This window comes from Coloeus monedula (assembly GCF_965178545.1).
Source record: "Coloeus monedula genome assembly, chromosome: 1".
In the NCBI taxonomy this organism is placed as follows: domain Eukaryota; kingdom Metazoa; phylum Chordata; class Aves; order Passeriformes; family Corvidae; genus Coloeus; species Coloeus monedula.
In genome coordinates, this window is record NC_138781.1 from 75703779 (window position 1) to 75722343 (window position 18565).

Below are 18565 nucleotides of genomic sequence, written 5' to 3' on the forward strand. Positions count from 1 at the left end.
CTCAGAGACTTTAAGAAAGTGCAAGACTGAATGTCTCCAGTGTGCTGTGGCTCACCAAGGAATCTAAAGGAACTTGCATGAAAATTGTCCTTTCTTACAAACATGTCTGCAAGGCTTGGGCCAGCAAAGACAAATGGGGAACACAGTTATTTTTTCTCTTTGGCAGACCTACAAGCCCTGATTCTGTGCAGTGATACTGTGGTATTTTTCTGGGAGATGATCTTCATGCAGTTTCTTTTACGACTTAGTTTTATTTCCTATTCCCTTGGTTAAAAAGAGGTCACACAGTTTGGCCATCTGCATCTCCAGGTTGTTACCAATGTATATTTGCTATGCTTGAAAATGCAGGATGCTGATCAGCTGTTCCCATGGGACTGCTGCCTGGAAATGGCAAGAAACCTTCTGATCACAAGTAGGCTGTGAAAAAAGCTAAAATATTAACATAGAAGTGTTCAATTTCCTTGTTATTTCTCTGTCCATTCACTGCTAAAATTTAAATCTTGGGTGATTTTTTTTCAGTGTAGAGACTCAGGTTATATGCAGATAAATTCAGCTGTATTATCTACTGTAGTCTGGACACCAGAAATGATTTGGTGGCTTTTAGAAATGAAATCAGGAGCATCATATACAGCCAACTATGGAATACATGCAAACTCGGGCTAGACCCACTAGACTTGTCTCCTAGACTTAAACTATGCTCCAAGTTACATACTCTGTGCTGCAAATCTTATGGCATCAGAGAGTACAGGCACACCTAAGTATTGAGATGTCAGGTTCCACAGTTTGTGAGATTAATTTAAATTTATGACATGTTTTTTAAAAGAATCTCAGGGTCTTTTTTCTTGCACGTCAATGACATTTCAAGCTTTTACTCTGAAAGCATAAAATTCTGAAATGTGCTGCATGTCTGCATGCAAATATATAGTGAAATTGTAGTGTCTTGATAAATCATGTGATCCCAAGAGCTGGAGCTTTGAGGACAAACTGCCAGGTGCAAGATGAAATCCCAAAGTTGCTTAAAACTGATTATGTGTCAGTGTTTACTGATTTCACCTTTGATATGCCATGCAGCTCTGAATATGTGCAGTGGGTACAGACAGACATACATAGGTCTCTTCCTAGTAACAAGCAATAGGACAAGAGGAAATGGCCTCAAGTTTTGTCAGGGGAGGCTGGGATATTAGGAAAAATTTCTTCACTGACTGGGTGGTCAGGCGTTGGAAAAGGCTATCCAGGGAAGTGGTTGAGTCACCATCCCTGGAGACATTCAAAAGATCTGTAGATGGGGCACTTAGGGCCATGGTTTAGTGGTGGACTTGGCAGTGTCCAATGGACTCAATGATTTTGGAGGTCCTTTCCAACCGAAATGATTCTATGATTCAGGAATGTGTCCCAAAACCCATCAGGGAGCAGTACCCTGTGCCTCCCATGGCTCCAGGGTAAGGGCAGTGCTGTGGACAGGAGCCATTGCCTGCTCAAACCTTTCCCGTCTCTCTCCTGGGGCACATACAAGTGCTTTCTCTCCCTTGGGCTGTTTATCTGCCCTCTCTATGTGCTCCCCAGCTATTAATACCATATCTTTTCATCACTGGGCCAGTTTTAGCAGGAGGAAAAGCAGCCCCAAGGCAGAAAGTGGCAAAGTGCCTGCATTTATGCTGTGTCAATGAAAACACTTGAGTCATCCTAACTGTAGTAATTTGGTTGTTTTTCTCTTTCCTGGGTGAAGGATTCACTTTCTTTAAACTGATTTACAATAGAAGTCACAAATTCTATTCAGGTGACAGCAAACCTTCATTTAATGTAAAATTGCTCTTTATGGGGGGAAAACAGACTTAATTATTCTGAGCTGGTCATACTTTGCCTGCAAAAGAAGTCATAGGCAGTGAACCTGACAGAAGCTGTGCAAAATCAGCTAGTGAGAGATCTCAAAGGTTTTAATAATTCTTCTTTCAGGCCAAAACTGCATTTCTATAATCTAATATTGAAAGATAAATATGTATATATACATTCTGCTGTGATGCACTGAACATGTCATCAAGGTCTTAAATGTTCTCAGTGATTAAATTCTCTTTGTAACTCACAGCACTACTTTTTGGGCCTTTTGTTTCATTTTGCTTTGTACTAGGCAGGCATCCAAATCATCCCTAAAGAATTGTTCTACCTGTTACTCTGCAACTGAAATACATTGGTGCCAAAACTTGTTGTGTGACTCATCAAAAGCCAATGTGATTTGAAGTGCTGCTGCAGTGCGAAGGACATGATGGAATGTGATGCAGCATGGCAGAAACTGGAATACACAATTTTCTTCCAAATTTGATATCTGCTAAGCCCCAGCCTTCAAGAGAAGAGGGCTGTTGAGGACATGAAAGCCCCATTATGCTAAAAAAATAAAAGCAGGCATGATAAGAATGCACAATATTTTTCATCACAGCTTCCAACATAGCACCTTTGGCTTGCAGAGGGCTGGATGGCAGCACTTAGGTCCAACACTGAGCAGAGATGCCGAAGATTGCAGCATGGCTGGTCCCACATTTGTGTGAAAACTGAACTTCCCACAGGCATGCAGGCTGCTGTCTTCTTGTGGTTGTGAGAAAAAGCCACAGAGCACCATCTTCCTGTAGGTTTCTGCCCCACTGGAAGTGATGCACCCCTCTGGAGAGGTCAGGAGAATTAAACACCGTGTAGGTGCCAACCTTAAGATCAGAGCTAATCACTGCTCTTCTCACAAGAAAGGTTTGGTTTCTTTCTGCATGCTCCTGCAGGAGAACTGGGGATTATTAGCCTGAAAATTCTGTTAGACTTTAAAAACTGATTGTAAAAATTATGAAGAGTTAGGGATAATATAAAGAAATATTTCACCAGGAGTGGGAGAAAGAGCACAAGGAAGCCGGCAATCCAGACACCACTGGGCTGGGGAAAGAGTCACACCTTTTCTTGAGGATTTTCAGCTCAATGCTTACATGTATGAAGTAGACCACAGTTTTAGCGAAGGCAGAAATAGCTAAAAATTTTCCTAGGACAAATTTAATTGCAATGCGGAGGACTTCCAGAGGCTTCCAGTGACAGGCCTGGTGGGGGTATGACCTATCCTGATCCTGCACCCATTAAAAAAGGCTTCTTTCTTCAACAGTTCCTGGTTCCCAAAGATGGAGGGCAGTGATTAAGATTCAACAGATCAGCTCAGAGTTTAATCTGAAAATGCAGTAATCTTATTTTGTTGTTCATTCTTACAGCAAGCCTCTCTTTTTAACTTTTTCCCAGCATAGTCTCATCTGGACTTAGAAGTGGGGGAAGATGGCTTGCCAATGCCCTACAGCAGACATGGAAGAGATGGGAGACTCCAGCTGAATTCCCTGCTTCATCACATATATCCTTTAAGGGCTTGGGAAGCCATTTGTGCCCAGATCATTGAAGCTATTTAACATGTCTACCTCTCACTGATTTTACTGAACTCAAAGAGAACCCAGCGTGTAAGTAGCTTAATTTCTCCTTGCCCCAGATCCCCAGCTATAAAGGAGAACAATAGGATTCCTCTGTCTGCTGAAGATATGCAAAGAATGGAGTGAAGAAGTTCTCAGAGACTAAAATTACACGGGCCAAAATACTATGTAAAACAGCTCATCAGAATGCAAACTGTGATCTATCTGTTGCTCCGTATAAATCAAGGTTCTAATTGTTGCCAAGAAGGTTACACATCTTGCAGTTTCTCTTACTTCTATATTGGACCACCAAGTAATCAGCACAACTGCTAATCTTAACAGCGCCTTCCCAGAGCCTGGGAAGCATTCCTGTCTCGTGTGTCTGGGCACAGGCTGTGACTAGCAAAGTGTGTTCTGTTTCTTGTCTAGCCACCCTGTGACAAACAGTATAGCTACCCCCTCTGTGCCTAAGTTATGTGATTTATATAGTTCTTAGTGGCCCCTAGATGAAAATACAAGCATAAATTACTTTTATTGACATGACTACTGCACTCCAAATTGCTGAGGCAGTAAATAAGCCCTCAATCATAGAATCATAGAATATGCTGAGTCGCATGGGACCCATCAGGATCATTGAATCCAACTCCTGGCCTTGTACAGGACACCCCAAGAGTCACATCATGTGCCTGAGAGCTTTGCCCAAATGCTTCTTGAACTGAGACAGGTTTGGTGCTGTGACCACTGCCCTGGGGAACCTTTCCAGTGCTCAAACAGCCTCTGGGTGAAAAACCTGTTCATCGTATCCAACCTGAACCTCCCCTGACTCAGTTTCATGCTGTTGTGTCGAGTCCTGTCACTGGTCACCAGAGAGAAGAGGTCAGTACCTGCCACTCTGCTTCCCCTCACAAGGAAATTATAGACTGCAGTCAGGTCACCCCTCAGTCTCCTCCAGGCTGAGCAGACCAAGTGACCCCAGCTGCTCCTCGTACGGCTTCTCCTCAAACCTTTCACCATCCTCATGGACACTCTCTAATAGCTTAATGTGCTTCTTATACTATGGTGACCAAAATGTGGACAATTCAAATAGTCAAGGGTTTGATACTTAACATTTTTATTTCAAATTAGTAATTAATAGTACCATAGGCTTCTTGTGATGTGATATATATGTATGTGTATATATATATATATATATATGGAAAACTGGTGTTTTATAGAGAGTGGGAGGCACAGCCATTCAGTCACTGCTGTCATTATAAATTATTGCAAGTATGGCCTTAGACAGAAAAAGTGCATCTGATGCTGGAATTTTTTGTGAGTTTCTTTTTTTAGAACAATGCCTTGAGGATGAAATGAGCTTGGTTTGCCAAATGCTTGAGCAATAGTTGTGTTATATTTGTTCATTTATTTTGGCAATATATACTAAAAAACAAAAGAGACAATGAGAGAAAGAAGGAGATAAAAATGCAAAAAATTGTGTGGGGACGCTTCAGGGACATTATAGAACAAAATGCTTTTGGGATGAAAGAGCATTAGTGTGTTGTTGAGGAGGGCTCCAGACACTGCAAGTAGCATGTTTTAAGACATATTTGGTTAATGAAGGCACGGGCTTCTTTATAAGCCTTTGTGTTGCTCTTTCATATGCCTGGAGAGGCCCAGGTAGGGGCTAATGGAAGTAAGTGTGACAAGTAGGCATGTGTGGGAGCAAGGTTAGGCTTGGAGGCTGGCCATGGATGCTGCAGGTGGCCAGTCTTTCTCCCTGTTTATTCTAGAATCGCTTGCTGATTTGTGGTACTTTACACACTAAACTCCTACTGGAACCCAGCCCCTCAATACTATCTTTCAAAGCTCTGCACCAGGTCACTCAAGGTCATCTCTCTCTCCTAATGAAGGCTGGTGCAGACCTGATTTTAGACTTTGTCTGCCCATGGAGATCATCTATCAACAGCAGTCATGCAAAGGCCTGCTATGGCAGGACATTCCTGCAGGATCCAAAACCACCAAAGCTTTCCCAAAAGGATCAAATTCCACTGATTACAATGTTCGAATGCCAGTGATTTGCCATGAGTCTTCCCAATGGTGTTTCAGTTTCTACTTAGGTCATCTTACACAGACCTTTTGCTGAACACCAAGTTACCCCCCTAAGGCTCTGTTAGTGCTCCCTACTTCCCTCTTTCTCTAGGGAAATAAGGATGTGCAAGGAGAAGGAAAAAAAGTGCTTGGGGGATAAGACTGGAACAGTACAAAACCCCCTTTTTCTATGCCTGGGAGAAAGCATAAAGAGTACAAAAAAAAGAGCAGTGTGATTCCCTTCAGATTTGTCTCCTAGTTCCAGTTATTATCCTACCTTTAAGCATCTCCTTTTGAGCGAATGCAATTTCCACTCCGATAATCCGAGATGCCTGCAGCCTGACCAAAAGACCTGAATTTGCACAAAACACTGGCACATTTCCTTGAAAAAGAAAAAAGGGCCTATTGCTAGAGAATATTTATAGAGATGAAAATATCATGTAATCTTCAAGTGTATTAAGTAATATGTCATTTTATTACTGCCTTTAAGGAGCAGGTGTCACTTGGTATTATTTGAAACGGCAGTCTTATCACCCACTGTAAGTCACAGCTTCTTAAGTCCAACTCAGGCATTAGAAATTAGAGTACCTAACTGTCTGTGTCCACTCTGATTACCTTGATTGTCCCTTAGAGTAAAATTGGGGTTGTTGGCTGCCTCTGGAGCCAGGCTGTAGTAGAAGTGCTGACCCTCCTGTGGGTCATCCCTGTCGATGGCACTCACTGTCTGGATCAGCTACAGAACACAAGAGAAAAGTAGAAACAGGTGAGAAGCAAAATATTTATAATATAAACAACAATCAAACAGATAACATGTATTTTATATCTGTAAATATAAGCAACTGAAGCATTTGAAAAAAATTGCCTTCCAGAGGTACGATCTTCTCTCAAGAAGAGACTCAAAAGTTTGCAGGTGTCACCTATTTTGCTGTGGTCATGCACATCACTTTTAAACAAAGGAGGAGATATTCAGTTTGCTTCAAATAACAGATGCTTTCCTCTCATGTATTCCTATCTTCTGTTGCACATTTCTTTTTTTTCTTTTGGGGGCCCAGGTTTTTCAGAAGATTCATTGTGCATTAAAGAGCTTGTAAGAAAGCCCATACTTAATTTCAGCTTCATTATGCAGGTAGGAAAGGACTTCAGGTTGATTATTTTGCCACTCTTTTAGTTTTAAATCAATAAAATTCCTCCCAAGATGTCAGTGGAAAGAGAGAAAAGCCAACCATGCAGAAGCTCTGAATATGCAATAAATAGCACCAAACTAAAGGGACTAAGACAATGCTAAATCCAGAAAGAGATTTGTTACTTCACTTATAGGGGCTTTGTAAAGTAGGTCTAACAGCTCGAAGCACAATGAGCTCTGTCTGAATAAACATTCTGGCACCTTTTTGGACAAGGAACAAATCTTCACCCGGATTTTTAAACTTGAAAGTTATTTTGGGATTCAAAGGCAAATGTCAGACCCATAAAGTCTTATTCACCACCTTAAAACTGATTTCAGAACTTTTAAAAATGTGGCAATAGAATTTAGCGTTCTCTGCTGAAGAAAGTAGTCCAAATTAGCATTCATAATAATAATGAACTCAGAAAGTTTATTACTTAGGACACCCGCCCTTCAAAACCAGGAAAAAAGGTCTAGGCAATGATTTCTGTTGCCTATATTGTTAAGAACCTCTGTAAATTGGTGGGATGAAAATATCCTATATATGATAGTTGTAAGGACAGTTACCCCAGGAGTGAGCAGCTGTTTCATTCTGCTTCACACAGCTGGGAGAAGCTTCAGCAAACACACAGTAATATTTCTTGCATAATTTTTCCTTCACAGATCATGAGAGGTGTGTCTGTGTGTTTAAACTCTGCTAGTCAGCTTTGCATTAGGAGGAACCAGTCCCCACCGTGGACCCTGGTGGTGGAGCAAGAGGAGGCTCCCCACAAACGATCAGCAGGAGAGCTTGCAGCAGATCCAAGGGTCTGAGAGGGAGCTCACGTCCATCTCTGGCACTGGTGACCTTGTTCAAGGGCTTTGATGGGGTTTCAGAAGGGAGAGGAGCAAAGAGTCTTTGCTGCTTGCTTGAAGAGTTTAGAGTGTGTGGAACAGGAAGTCTTGTGTTGCTTTTGACTCTCTGTCACCTCCAGTTCACAGCAGAACATGTTCTGCTTGGGAACCCTTTGAATCTGATGTAGTAAGTTGTGTCCAGCACCCATAAGTCCAGTTTTAAGAGCTTAAGGCTCTTAAAACTTTTATTAGTAAGTCTTGTCTGTCATACGTGGCCTGGGCTGATTCTGTGGCACTTCTCATAACACTTCTCTCTTTGATGCTGCAACAGGACGCACTGGGTGTTTGCCTGCTGGCACATGCCTAAGGGAAGGCTTCATTTCAGCTATGGAATGTATTGTGCAGTGAGCCTAGAATCTACTGTGGGAGAAGAGAAGACATGTGGAAGAAACAAGAGGTGCTGTATACGATGCTCCTTCCAGTGAGACATGCTTGCCTTTGGAACGAAGCACAGATGGCGGCTGATGAGAGTTCTGATGAAACGTGTGGGCAGCTGAGCCTCTTTCCAGCACTCACCCTTCCTGGCATGCTGCCTCCATGTAGGACAGCATCCCCTTTCCAACCCCTGGTGTTACAAGCATTTCTCACCTGGCCTGCTTTGGCATTTTCACAAACAAAAGCTTCATAAAATCTTGCAAACTCTGGTGCGTTATCGTTCACGTCCAGTACTTTCACCGTCACGGAGACGCTGCCCACCTGTGAGGGGTTATCTGGAAGAAGAAGGTATAAAGAAAGGCAATATATGGGAAGGGGAAGATGCTGCTGCTCAATCTCCTCAAGATGTAAAGCAGGTTTTCCACTACTAGCTTGTGTTAGATCACATTTTCCCATCGGGAACTGTGTGGACTTGGGTATTGTGTGACTCAGAGTGAAGCTGCAAATGCGGCTCTCTGTCTAGCCTGGCTTCCCACCTAATCACGTATTTTACAAACAAATTCTGTAAAAGACTTCAGCCTGGTTCAGTCCAATGAACTATTTCTACAGCAAAAGTTTTAAACAATGCCCCGTATTTTTTTTTCATTGCCCTTCAGCTGGGCAATACTGTTTGTTGAGCCTCCCTACTGGTGGCATGAACTGGTAAGGTTCTGTTTTAAGGATAGACTTGTTATTTAGAACTTGTTAAAAATGGCAATTCTCCAGTTTAGATATGCTTTTGCTCAGAATTTATGTTCCTTGAACTCAAAAATAGTGTCAAGTCTTTGATGCCTTGTACTGAGAGGTTTAAAATGTAATAACACATGAAATTGTACAGAAAAGCTTTCAGTGAAGCTTAAAACCGCAATGAAAATTTTACATTCTTCATGACATCATTTGTGATGTTTCTGTCCCACTGGTTCATTAGCTTTCTTTGCCAGTAAATCCGTACATCTTTTCACATATCTTGACAAATTCCAAACTAAGTGGCTACAGAATAATTTGTTTCTCTTAGTGCTTTTCTGCCCCAAATCATCTTTTCCCCCCTTATTTAATGATAAAATGAAACTCTAATCAGAAAGAAAAAAAAATTAAGGGGTCAGAAGAGGTGCAAAAGTCCAGAAAATTCTTTAAAATTAGTATTCTCATCTTCTTTTTAGCTTTAGCACTTTATACATTTATCTCCAAATATATCTCCCTTTATAGTAAGAAATGATATATTCATATAAACAACAGAGAGTTTTCACAAACTCTGGAATTTTCTTAAATGTTCAATGTAGTGTATTCCATAACGTGTCACATTGTGGCATTGAGATAATGCTCAAACTATGTTATTCCTCCCTAATTTGTAATATAATCCTTCAGCTTCCCACATATGCATACACATGTCTTGCTAACACACCTATCGCTGTGGCAGATGAATACCTGCATTTACACTCTTAGTAATATTGATCTAACCTTTAGCATTATGGGCCTTATTCAGGAGGAGTGCACAGCTATGACCTTTTTGAAACTATTCACTAAATTAAAATATTGTGCTGCCCATGTTCGGAGCAAAACTGACAGAGGATTGGTGGAAAGGGAGCCAAAGGAAGACATGCTTTCCTATTGCTCTCACCTTCAAGTGCTGCTACAGAGGCAGCTTTTACAGGTTCATGGAATTGCAGTAGCTATTGGTGGCTGAAAATAAAAGTGGTGTCAAAATAGATGGGAGTGAAATCCCACAGTCTCACGAACCCCTCTCACTACTTAGAAGGGCACAGAAAGGCATCATGTGGAATGGCCTGCAAATATGTGGCAGTGTCACTCCACCTCTTGTGACATATTCCCCCTGCTTTCAAGCTGGCAGATTGCATTCTGGGCAAGCTTGTTGCAACTTTGCTCCTCTTAGAGTGCCCCATATCTCTGGCGTAGCCTGGATGTGCAGGAAGCTCTCTGAGACATGAGGAATGACTCAGCTATTGGCACCAAGCTGCCGAAAAGCTGCTGCCCCTCACAGATGAACAGAGATCCTGAGCAAAAGCTATGTGAACCAAAGAGATTTCAGGTGAGGACAAGGTGAACCTTTTATTTGCTTATATATCCCAAGCTCCTGTATGAAGCTCACGTCTGTGAGTATTTCAAACTCAGATAAATTTTTCATATTGACCCGATGAAATGAGCATCTTCTTGTTCTCATAGCCTTGAAAAATACCCGGCACAGATGAATCCTGAGCTGAGTTTTAGCTCATTGTAAAACCCAAAAGCATAACGAGTTCAGCATACTCGAAGATCCCAAAGCACTCTGGCCCAAATGATTCATGTAGCAAGCAGATGGCGATGTCATTTACTTGCTGCTGAACCGGAGCAGATTTCAACTAGTGATCTAGCAGTGTAGGATCACTGCTGCCTCCCAGTCCCTGCACCACTCAATCCTCCAGGTAGGACTGGTAGCTGCAGCAGCTGTGCAGCCTCTGCAGTTTGTGCGTTAGCTGCCTAGCCCTTCTGAAGTGAGAGGACTCTGCCAGAAACATATCAGGAAGGGTTTTTAATTCCTGGAATGCTAATGAATTGAAAAAGAAGGACTCTGCATTTAATTGCCATCCCCTATGCCTCCCACCCCTGCGAAAATGAGCATAAAAAAATTAAATAACATGCAGACTTCGCTTGTTGATGTCAGAAGAGCAATTCACTTAATACGGCTTCCCTCTCAGTGCATAACAGTATGTGAACTGCTGAATTCAGGTCTCTCAGCCTGCTTTGTCTACTGTATCTCTTTAATCTATGTACAGTCTGCATTCTCCTTACTCAGCTCCATGGCCAACACCGTGATATTGTGCCAAGAAATGTCCTCCCGGTCAAGAGGTCGTGCAGTCATCAGTGCTCCTGATGTAATGTCGACATAAAAGAACCGTCCTGGATCACTGCTCCTGTCAATCGAGTATCTGCAAGAGCACATATGAAAAATATTACACAACCCTTTTGAGAACTGTGTGTTATAGCCAACAGAGTATCAGCAATGGGGATAGTGTCGTACAAAGCAGATCCACATTCTTCCACAATCTAGTTATGTGCTCCTTTGACTTGCATAGGTCCAGAGTGACATGTTGGAAAAGTTCATGTGGCTAATGGCATTTAACAGTGAGTACTACTCGAATGGAGCTGGAAGTCAGGAAGGTTTAGAGGAAGAAGCCTCAAAGTAAGGCACAGATCAGCACAGGAACATCAGCTTTACAGAGAAAATCTGCCAGTGAGGAGTATAATTTCTTTTTCAAAGAGAAATAATTATGCCCTGTCTCTAGGCAAATTCAGACAGGATGAAAATGGCTTCAGATCAGCTCATTCTCTGAGCACCCAGGTTGATGAGGAAGAACCATTCCTTTCCTTGTTCTTCTGCATTCTCTCCTCCTTCAGGGCAAAAACTCCACCTGCATCCTGGAGCATGCTACTGGTTGCACTGTGTCAGCACAAGGGGGATGATGCATGGCTTTCTCAAAGCATCCAGTCACAAAAACAGCTCCCTCTGTGAGGCTGATTCATCGTAATTACCGAACCTGCCTGACCAATGTCATGTCAGTTCTGTGCTGGGAACCAGCTTCTTGCAGCTGTGAATGGGGAATTGTGGTGGTGCCTGCAGACCAGAAAACCCGGGCAGGGAGGCAGCTGATTGACAGATGTCACTGCAGTACTCTGTCAGAGGGATGATTTCACAGGGTGTGTAAAATACTCAGCACCTTTCATAGGCATCGCCTTCCTCTTAAGGGCACTTTGTGCAAGTTGCCTTCCCAGCTGTTAGCATGGTAAGGGATACTTTGGCCAAAGCCACACATTGGCCTAGGTAATAGTCACAACCTAGAACAGAGCCCAGACTACTGTTCTTTTTGTTGATTCTTTCATCAGAGTGGATGGGAACGGAAAGGATTGGTCACACCAGACACTGAACAGAGCTCATTCTTCTGAATTTTCTCCTTTCAGCATGAATGCATTCACTGGAACAAGCATGACAGCCCTATCTTTATGTAGGGACTTATTAAACCAGGATATAAACCGCTATTGAGATATGTTGTTTAGAAATTCTTTTACACTCTTTTTCAGAACAATCAAAGAGGAAGATGGCAGGTTTGTATCCCTTTCCTTCCCAGTCTGTTCTATCTCTTCTTAAATAAAGAGATTTTTCAGGCATTTGATTTATTTAGGAAATAAGTATGAGTGTTCCTGTATTTTGGTATAATAATTATTCTTGTATGAGGGCTATAAAAAGAATTTCTCTCTGACAGTTTAAGGCCAATGAGTATCTGAAATTGAATATAGCCTTGTGATTAGTGGTGCAGAATTAATCACCGGTGTCAAGAGGCACAGGTGGATTTTTTTCTAGATTCTCCAGCTAAGTTCTCTTGTTAATAGTACCTGCTCCTGCACACTTGTTTCCACTGTACTAGTTAGATAATCTTCCTGAATCATTTAACAACAATCATGGCATATTTCCAACCATCAGAATTTCACTGTGTGGGAGCCAGGTACTGGATGCTGGGAAAATGAGGATTTGAGCCAGACCACATTTTAAATTTCAAATGGATTTCAGCTTGTGCAACAAAGTATGTATCTGGTATTATTGTCTTTCTTATCTTGCCTTGCCCTGTGCAAAGTGAATTCAGTGCAAGCTTAAAACATTGCCAGACTGATACTGCACTGAGTTGGAATGAATGGAGGAGACCACAAGAGAGGCAAGAACTAATTCTTAGTATCTGCATTTTAGATAGCATTAAAAATGGCATTTATTCTTATTTTTTTCATCTGTTTCTTTACCTCAATATGGGGGAAAAGGAGGTAAGGAATGAGGGAAGAAAGGGTGGTGGAAAAGGAGGAAGGTGGGGAGAAAAGAGGAAGGAAGTTGTCAAGGAACGGAGTTACAAAAGAGTCTGTGCATATTTACAACTTTTTTTTAAAATTTATTTTTGTTGATGGATTCTGTACTTTATATTCATCAAGGGTAGTCATTGCAAAGCTCTGAAAAAAACGAAGAGAAACCTAATTAAAAATAACAATGATCAATTCTACCCTTTGATAGTCCTCAGAATTATTCTCATACTATTTTAAGCAGATAGCAGAGAGCTGTTTGTATTACAGGGTTTGGGTAATGCTAGACAGTAATCAGCAAAACAGGATGCGAGTGGAGCAAAGTTTAGGGTAATGAAATTGTGATGCAGGCAGTGTAATAGTTTGACTGAGGAATTTGAGACAATATCATGAGAAGTATGATAACCTTATAATGTAGAAAAGATAGGTATATTAAGATAGCAGAGATGAAAAAAAATAATTAGACCAGCAACACAGAGTGCAATACCATTAAGAAGAATAGGCTTTATGTCTGCTCAGATCTCCTAGCTGAAGCCCACAGAATTGCTCATTTGGATTTCACTTTCTTCAAAAACTCCTAATACTCAATGTTTCAACTCCCTCCTGTATTTCCCAGGACTGTTCCTGAACACAGGCATCTCAGAAGCTGGGCTGATGCAAGGTTAGTCAAACAGCAGTTTAACACCCAAAACTCTCAGATGAGAGAAGCCAACCTGCTGGGATAATCAGTGTGCAGTCATTAGTTGCTGCTGCATGTTGTGAAAACTCCTGTGTGAGCTGGCCTCAGAGAAAAGCAGCCCCCTCTGATAAATGGGGCTGGCAGTGGCTGGCAGCCACTGTGGAAAAGAGTGCTATGATCACACAAATCTGCTCCTTTGGTTCCTTTCTGAGTTGCAGCTATGAAGCTCCCATGGCTGTAAATACACCTTTACCTTTCTTACTGCCTTACAAGAATATCTAGCTCTGCATCTTTGAGCAGACATTAGATAATTTAGCAGTTCTTTAATATTTATTAGCATGCATTCAATCCACTTCAAAAGTAGCTGTGTGTTTGAGCTGTTGACAAGGGCAAGCTTTGAAACAGAAAGGGGAGAAAGGACAGGCAAGATGGTCACCTTCCCATCGGGATGGCAGCTGGTTCTCAGTGATGCCATCAGGTTTTCTGCCAGCAAAGGGGCACAGTCTGGGGTTTGTTTTTAATGTACACTCTCAGGACATGCCTGACTGGCCCATTGCAAGACTTGATGCTGACATCCTCCATACCACAGAACAAGAGGAGCTCCTGCATTGCTTTGAGAGAGCCCTCAGTGTGTGAGGACTGGTTTGCTAAAGCCATTGACAACCACTACTGGCTGGAAAGAGAGAGCATCTCTCACCCATCACTGCCCCACCAACCAGATGGACTAAGGAGTGCTCGTGGGGCCACACACAAAGAGAGGACAGACCTGATGGAGTTGTTGGTCACATCTGGGTCCTTGGCAGAAATGATCTGTATGGTGGTTCCAATCTCCACATCCTCGGGCACTTCCACAAAGTAGATGCTGGGTTCGAACACAGGAGGCTCATCCACGTCCTCCACACTGATGTGGACGGTGGTGGTGTCACGGAAGGGTCCCAGGTTCAGGAACCGCATTTCCAGGTGAGGGTTGGCACCCTCTACTTTCAAGGTGTAGCTTTTCTTGCTCTCAAAACTTAAAGGCTGAGGAGAAAAAATATATCTAGCATTAGGCACACTGACCCATATCATTATTACTTTTAATTGTAAATGCAACAAAGATAAATATTTGCAGATGCAGAAAAAGCATTGAAAGACAGTAGTATTAGAAATGGCACTGTATAATTTTTCTGTCTTTGATAGTTGAGCAGAAAAGGCCAGGATAAATACTTGTAGATCACTTCAAAATACATATTCTTTCATTCTTCTTGCTAAAATGAAAATATAAGCAGCCACCCTGCCACTGCATTGTGATTCACACAACCTGTTTCATGCCACTCTGAGAAAAATACATGAAGAAAGAGACAGTAATGAGAGTACCTGAAAATAAGGTAAGACAGTTGGTTCTTCAAAACTGCTCCTAGTGGCAGGAACAAGGATGCTTACACAGGAGGTGGAGGTCCCAGTTAGCATCCTCTTTTTTTCCCTGAGGACACCGGAGTCTTGTGTCTGAGAGCCCTGTCTGCCAAGCTGTTACAGTGCTCCAGTGGGAGCACGGAGTACAGTCAGCCTCTCTTTCAAGTTCTTGTTCCAGTTTTTATCCATCATCTATCCTTCCTAGGAGCAAGGTTTTTTCACCTGCTCCTTTCAGTAAGTATCCTAAACACAGGTTCACAGTCCAGGTATGATGAGTGCTAGGATTTGAATCTGCTCCCTGCCTAGAGAACAGTTTAATTTCAAAGCAGTTTAATTATAAATAATCCCTGATATCTTCCTGTAGGAACTCTTCCACTTCATATGAAATGTGAAATACTAAATACTCAAGTATTATTTGAAGCAGGGATTGAGAAAGGTTTCCTTTTCCCTTTTCTTTCCTTCCTGAGACAATGGATAAAGGGGACCAGCTTCCTCTGTTAGTAGTTACCTGAATTTGATTTCCTGTCTAGATAAAACTACTGATTTGGTATACATGGCTATAGAAGTAATTAATGCTGACACTGAACCTCTCAATAAATAAATTTTTCATCTCCCTTCCATCTTCTTTTCAGAGATCCCTGAAGAAAATAAGGTCTCTCCAAACCTTCTTAGAACTGAATGAAAAATTCCATATTTAATGTGCTACTTACCAGTCTTGGTAAGAGATAACTGAAAGGATTTCACAAACCAGAATCACAGTATGGAAGGACCAGTCCAAAATATAAAAAAAATTTCACCAGATGAAATACAGCTTACAGAGGATACAGCCACACTTCTCAAGTTGCAGTCAGAAGTTGCAAGCAATTGTGCTGTGGTTAAATGGTCACAACCCTTTATTTGAATCATCTGGGGAGTTTTAATGCTGAAAACCAGCATGGCTGAATTCCCTTAGCTAGCACAGATTCTGAGCAAGACAAACTTTGTACCAGGAAAGAAATGGCTAATCTCAGAGTCATCCAGTGGGGCATACCCCTCTTTGTTACATGACTTGCTTTCAAAAAGAGTGGCTTTATTTGTACACAGGGATTTGAGCATCATGTATGGAATTACCACACACAGCAGCAGTTCATTCAGATTACAGTAAGATTGCTGCTGCTCCCATCCAACCCCTTTGCTTATTCTATTCAGCTCTTTCTATCTGAAGGCCAACCACCAGACTGATGCATGGAGATGGGCAGAAAAATACAAAAGGAGGATGCCAAAGCAATTGGAAGTCAAAGGTGCAAAGATCATCACTGTAAAGTTCTCCTTCACCACTCATTACACATTTCTTTCCTGCCATGCTCAGTGGTGTCCAGTTCTGCAGCCATGAGGCGTGTACTAGTTTAAGCAGCATCAGGAGAAGATTTCCATGCTCAGGCATGGCAGCAGTATATACTATGGGCCTCAAAACACCTCCTGAATTCAGTCAAGTCTTCAACTTCCTTCTCCAGAACTGGAAATGTTGCAGTGACATATCAAAGCTCATGCTTTCACAGCACTGATGTCCTGCATAGGAATGCCTGACTAAAGACTGGCATTCTTGAAATTATGAAACTGAAAATCGCTCAGCATTTAGTACATGGGAGTGAAGAATGAAGTCTGGAATGGGAACTGGTTTCTTGTGCTGGGGACATGATGGTCCAGTACTGCTGGAGAAGCTGTGCAGTGAGTGAGACAGCACAAACTGTGCAGTCTGTGGCAGCAGATACAAACAGGTGATCCAAAATTTGCTCCTGCTGCCTTTAGTTCCACCTGGTACATCAGCGACTATTGCAGGCATAGCACTTGTCAGCAAGGATTTGGCGAGATCTACAAATGTAATATCCCTTGCTGCAGAGTCATTATTGTCTACCAGTTGCATATTTATTCACTGTAAAAATAGCAGTAAGATATAATCACAGGACCAAGCAACATTTATTGTCCATCTGGCAAGGAATTTGCAATACAAAGGTGCCTAAGCCTATACTAAGAAAGAGGCCATTATGTTTAATGATTTCCCACGTGAAGAACACTGCATGAGGAACATGGCATGTACACTAAAAAAGCTAAGTTATAAAAAGAGCAGTTAAATCACAGACACACTTAACAATTATTAAACCCAGTTACATTATTAAAACATACAATCACTCAGATCAAGTTAGAAAAATTAGAAAAATCAGAAAAGTGTGCTAAACCATCACATTTTTGATGCTCCTGTTTGCCTCGGACTCCTTCATTGTAAAAGGTGACTTTCCCTCCTGTTTCTCTCCTGTGGTAATGCCTCAACACCACTGTCCTCCTCATCAGATTTGTCTGCCATGGGTGCATTCAAATTTCTTCCCAGTGTTGGTCCCATGGGGAGGGCAAGCATGTTGCCTTCTGTGAACTGAGTATGCTGTAAACATGCTGTAAAACACAGCCAAGAGGAGAGGCAGCCCATGGAAAGTGCTCCTCATCTTTGTCCTCCTTCTGCCAGTGCTGACACAGGCACTGGGAGGTGCACCATGCAGGGGGATGTTCAGCAAGAGAAAGTGATTGACCAGGGAAGGAAGGCAGGACAGGGCAGGGCTCTCTCGGGTGCTGTGCTGGCTGGGGAACCCACCACCCTGCCTTCCATGGGCAGTGCAAAAGGGAAGGCAGGGGAAAAGGAAGGTAGGGTGAGCATCAGTCTCCCAGGCAGGGAGCTTGGAAGGAACTGTAAATCTTCAGGAGGTGCTCAACATTTTGTGGGATTAGTAGGGTCTGATATGTCGCCACAACACCACAAGCAACAGTCTTGTCAATAACTGTAAATTCTGGTTTTCTGATGCCCATGCTAGAAGTGTTAATTATTTTTGGGAAATCTGTCAAGAATAATTAAAGGGAAAGATTATCTTACTTTTAAATAAGATTTCATTCTTGATTTAGACATTTTAGAAATTCTCTCTCCCCTCTCCCCCCATTTTGATATCCTTTTGTATTGACACCAGTTGAATTTTTTTTTGTTTCTTGAGTGGATCCAAAGGACAACTTTCCCAGTGTTTGGCTATTGATAATCACAGCATTACATAAAGCTAGAGACATACATAAAATGTTACAAATGTTTATGTACAGTAGGTGGATTGAGCAATATGTACCTGATGCCAGTACACTTTCTAATATGATTGATACCATACATTTTATAACTCCTCTGGACATACATGAACATGTAGCAAAACTGTATTCATAATAACAAAAGTCAAGCTTATTGACACATTTACTCCAAAGAAACTATTTTCTTTCATTGATAAATGAGTGGAAAATTACATTAAAGTTTGCATTCAACATCTATTTTGTTCCAGAAGATATGCTTAACTTTAGGGACTAATATGCATAAAAAAGAGCTGGGGAAAGGTGACCATAAATACATGCTTAAATGCTTTGCTGTAGGGCATAGAGACTTGCAAGGTCAAAGCTCTCCCCTGTATTGTTCCATTTTAGTGCACAATTTAATCCCAGGCTATTTAAATGGAGACTATACTTCCTTATTAGTACACGAGATATGCTTAGGCAGAAATACGGTTACAATTTCATAACCTAGAAACAGAGTTGAACTGCTAACATTTATGTAAGATTGTAGAATAAATATCCTATAGCAGGGAGCCTAAGCAAAATACTCGATGCCTTCCTGCATAGCCTGTGGTACAGAGTACCAGCAGTTTC

General features: G+C 41.8%; 1 protein-coding gene across 1 annotated transcript in view; it reads right to left on the minus strand.

Moving 5' to 3' along the window:
• Positions 1 to 18565, minus strand: part of CDH20 (cadherin 20) — a gene marked incomplete at both ends in the record, with an annotated part of 36487 nt that overhangs the window by 3183 nt on the left and 14739 nt on the right. Inside the window, 4 exons of the mRNA XM_082281269.1 lie at positions 6102 to 6219; positions 8131 to 8252; positions 10744 to 10880; positions 14238 to 14491. Of these exons, the coding sequence (XP_082137395.1) occupies positions 6102 to 6219; positions 8131 to 8252; positions 10744 to 10880; positions 14238 to 14491 (631 nt within the window). The remainder of the gene's footprint in view (positions 1 to 6101; positions 6220 to 8130; positions 8253 to 10743; positions 10881 to 14237; positions 14492 to 18565) is intronic.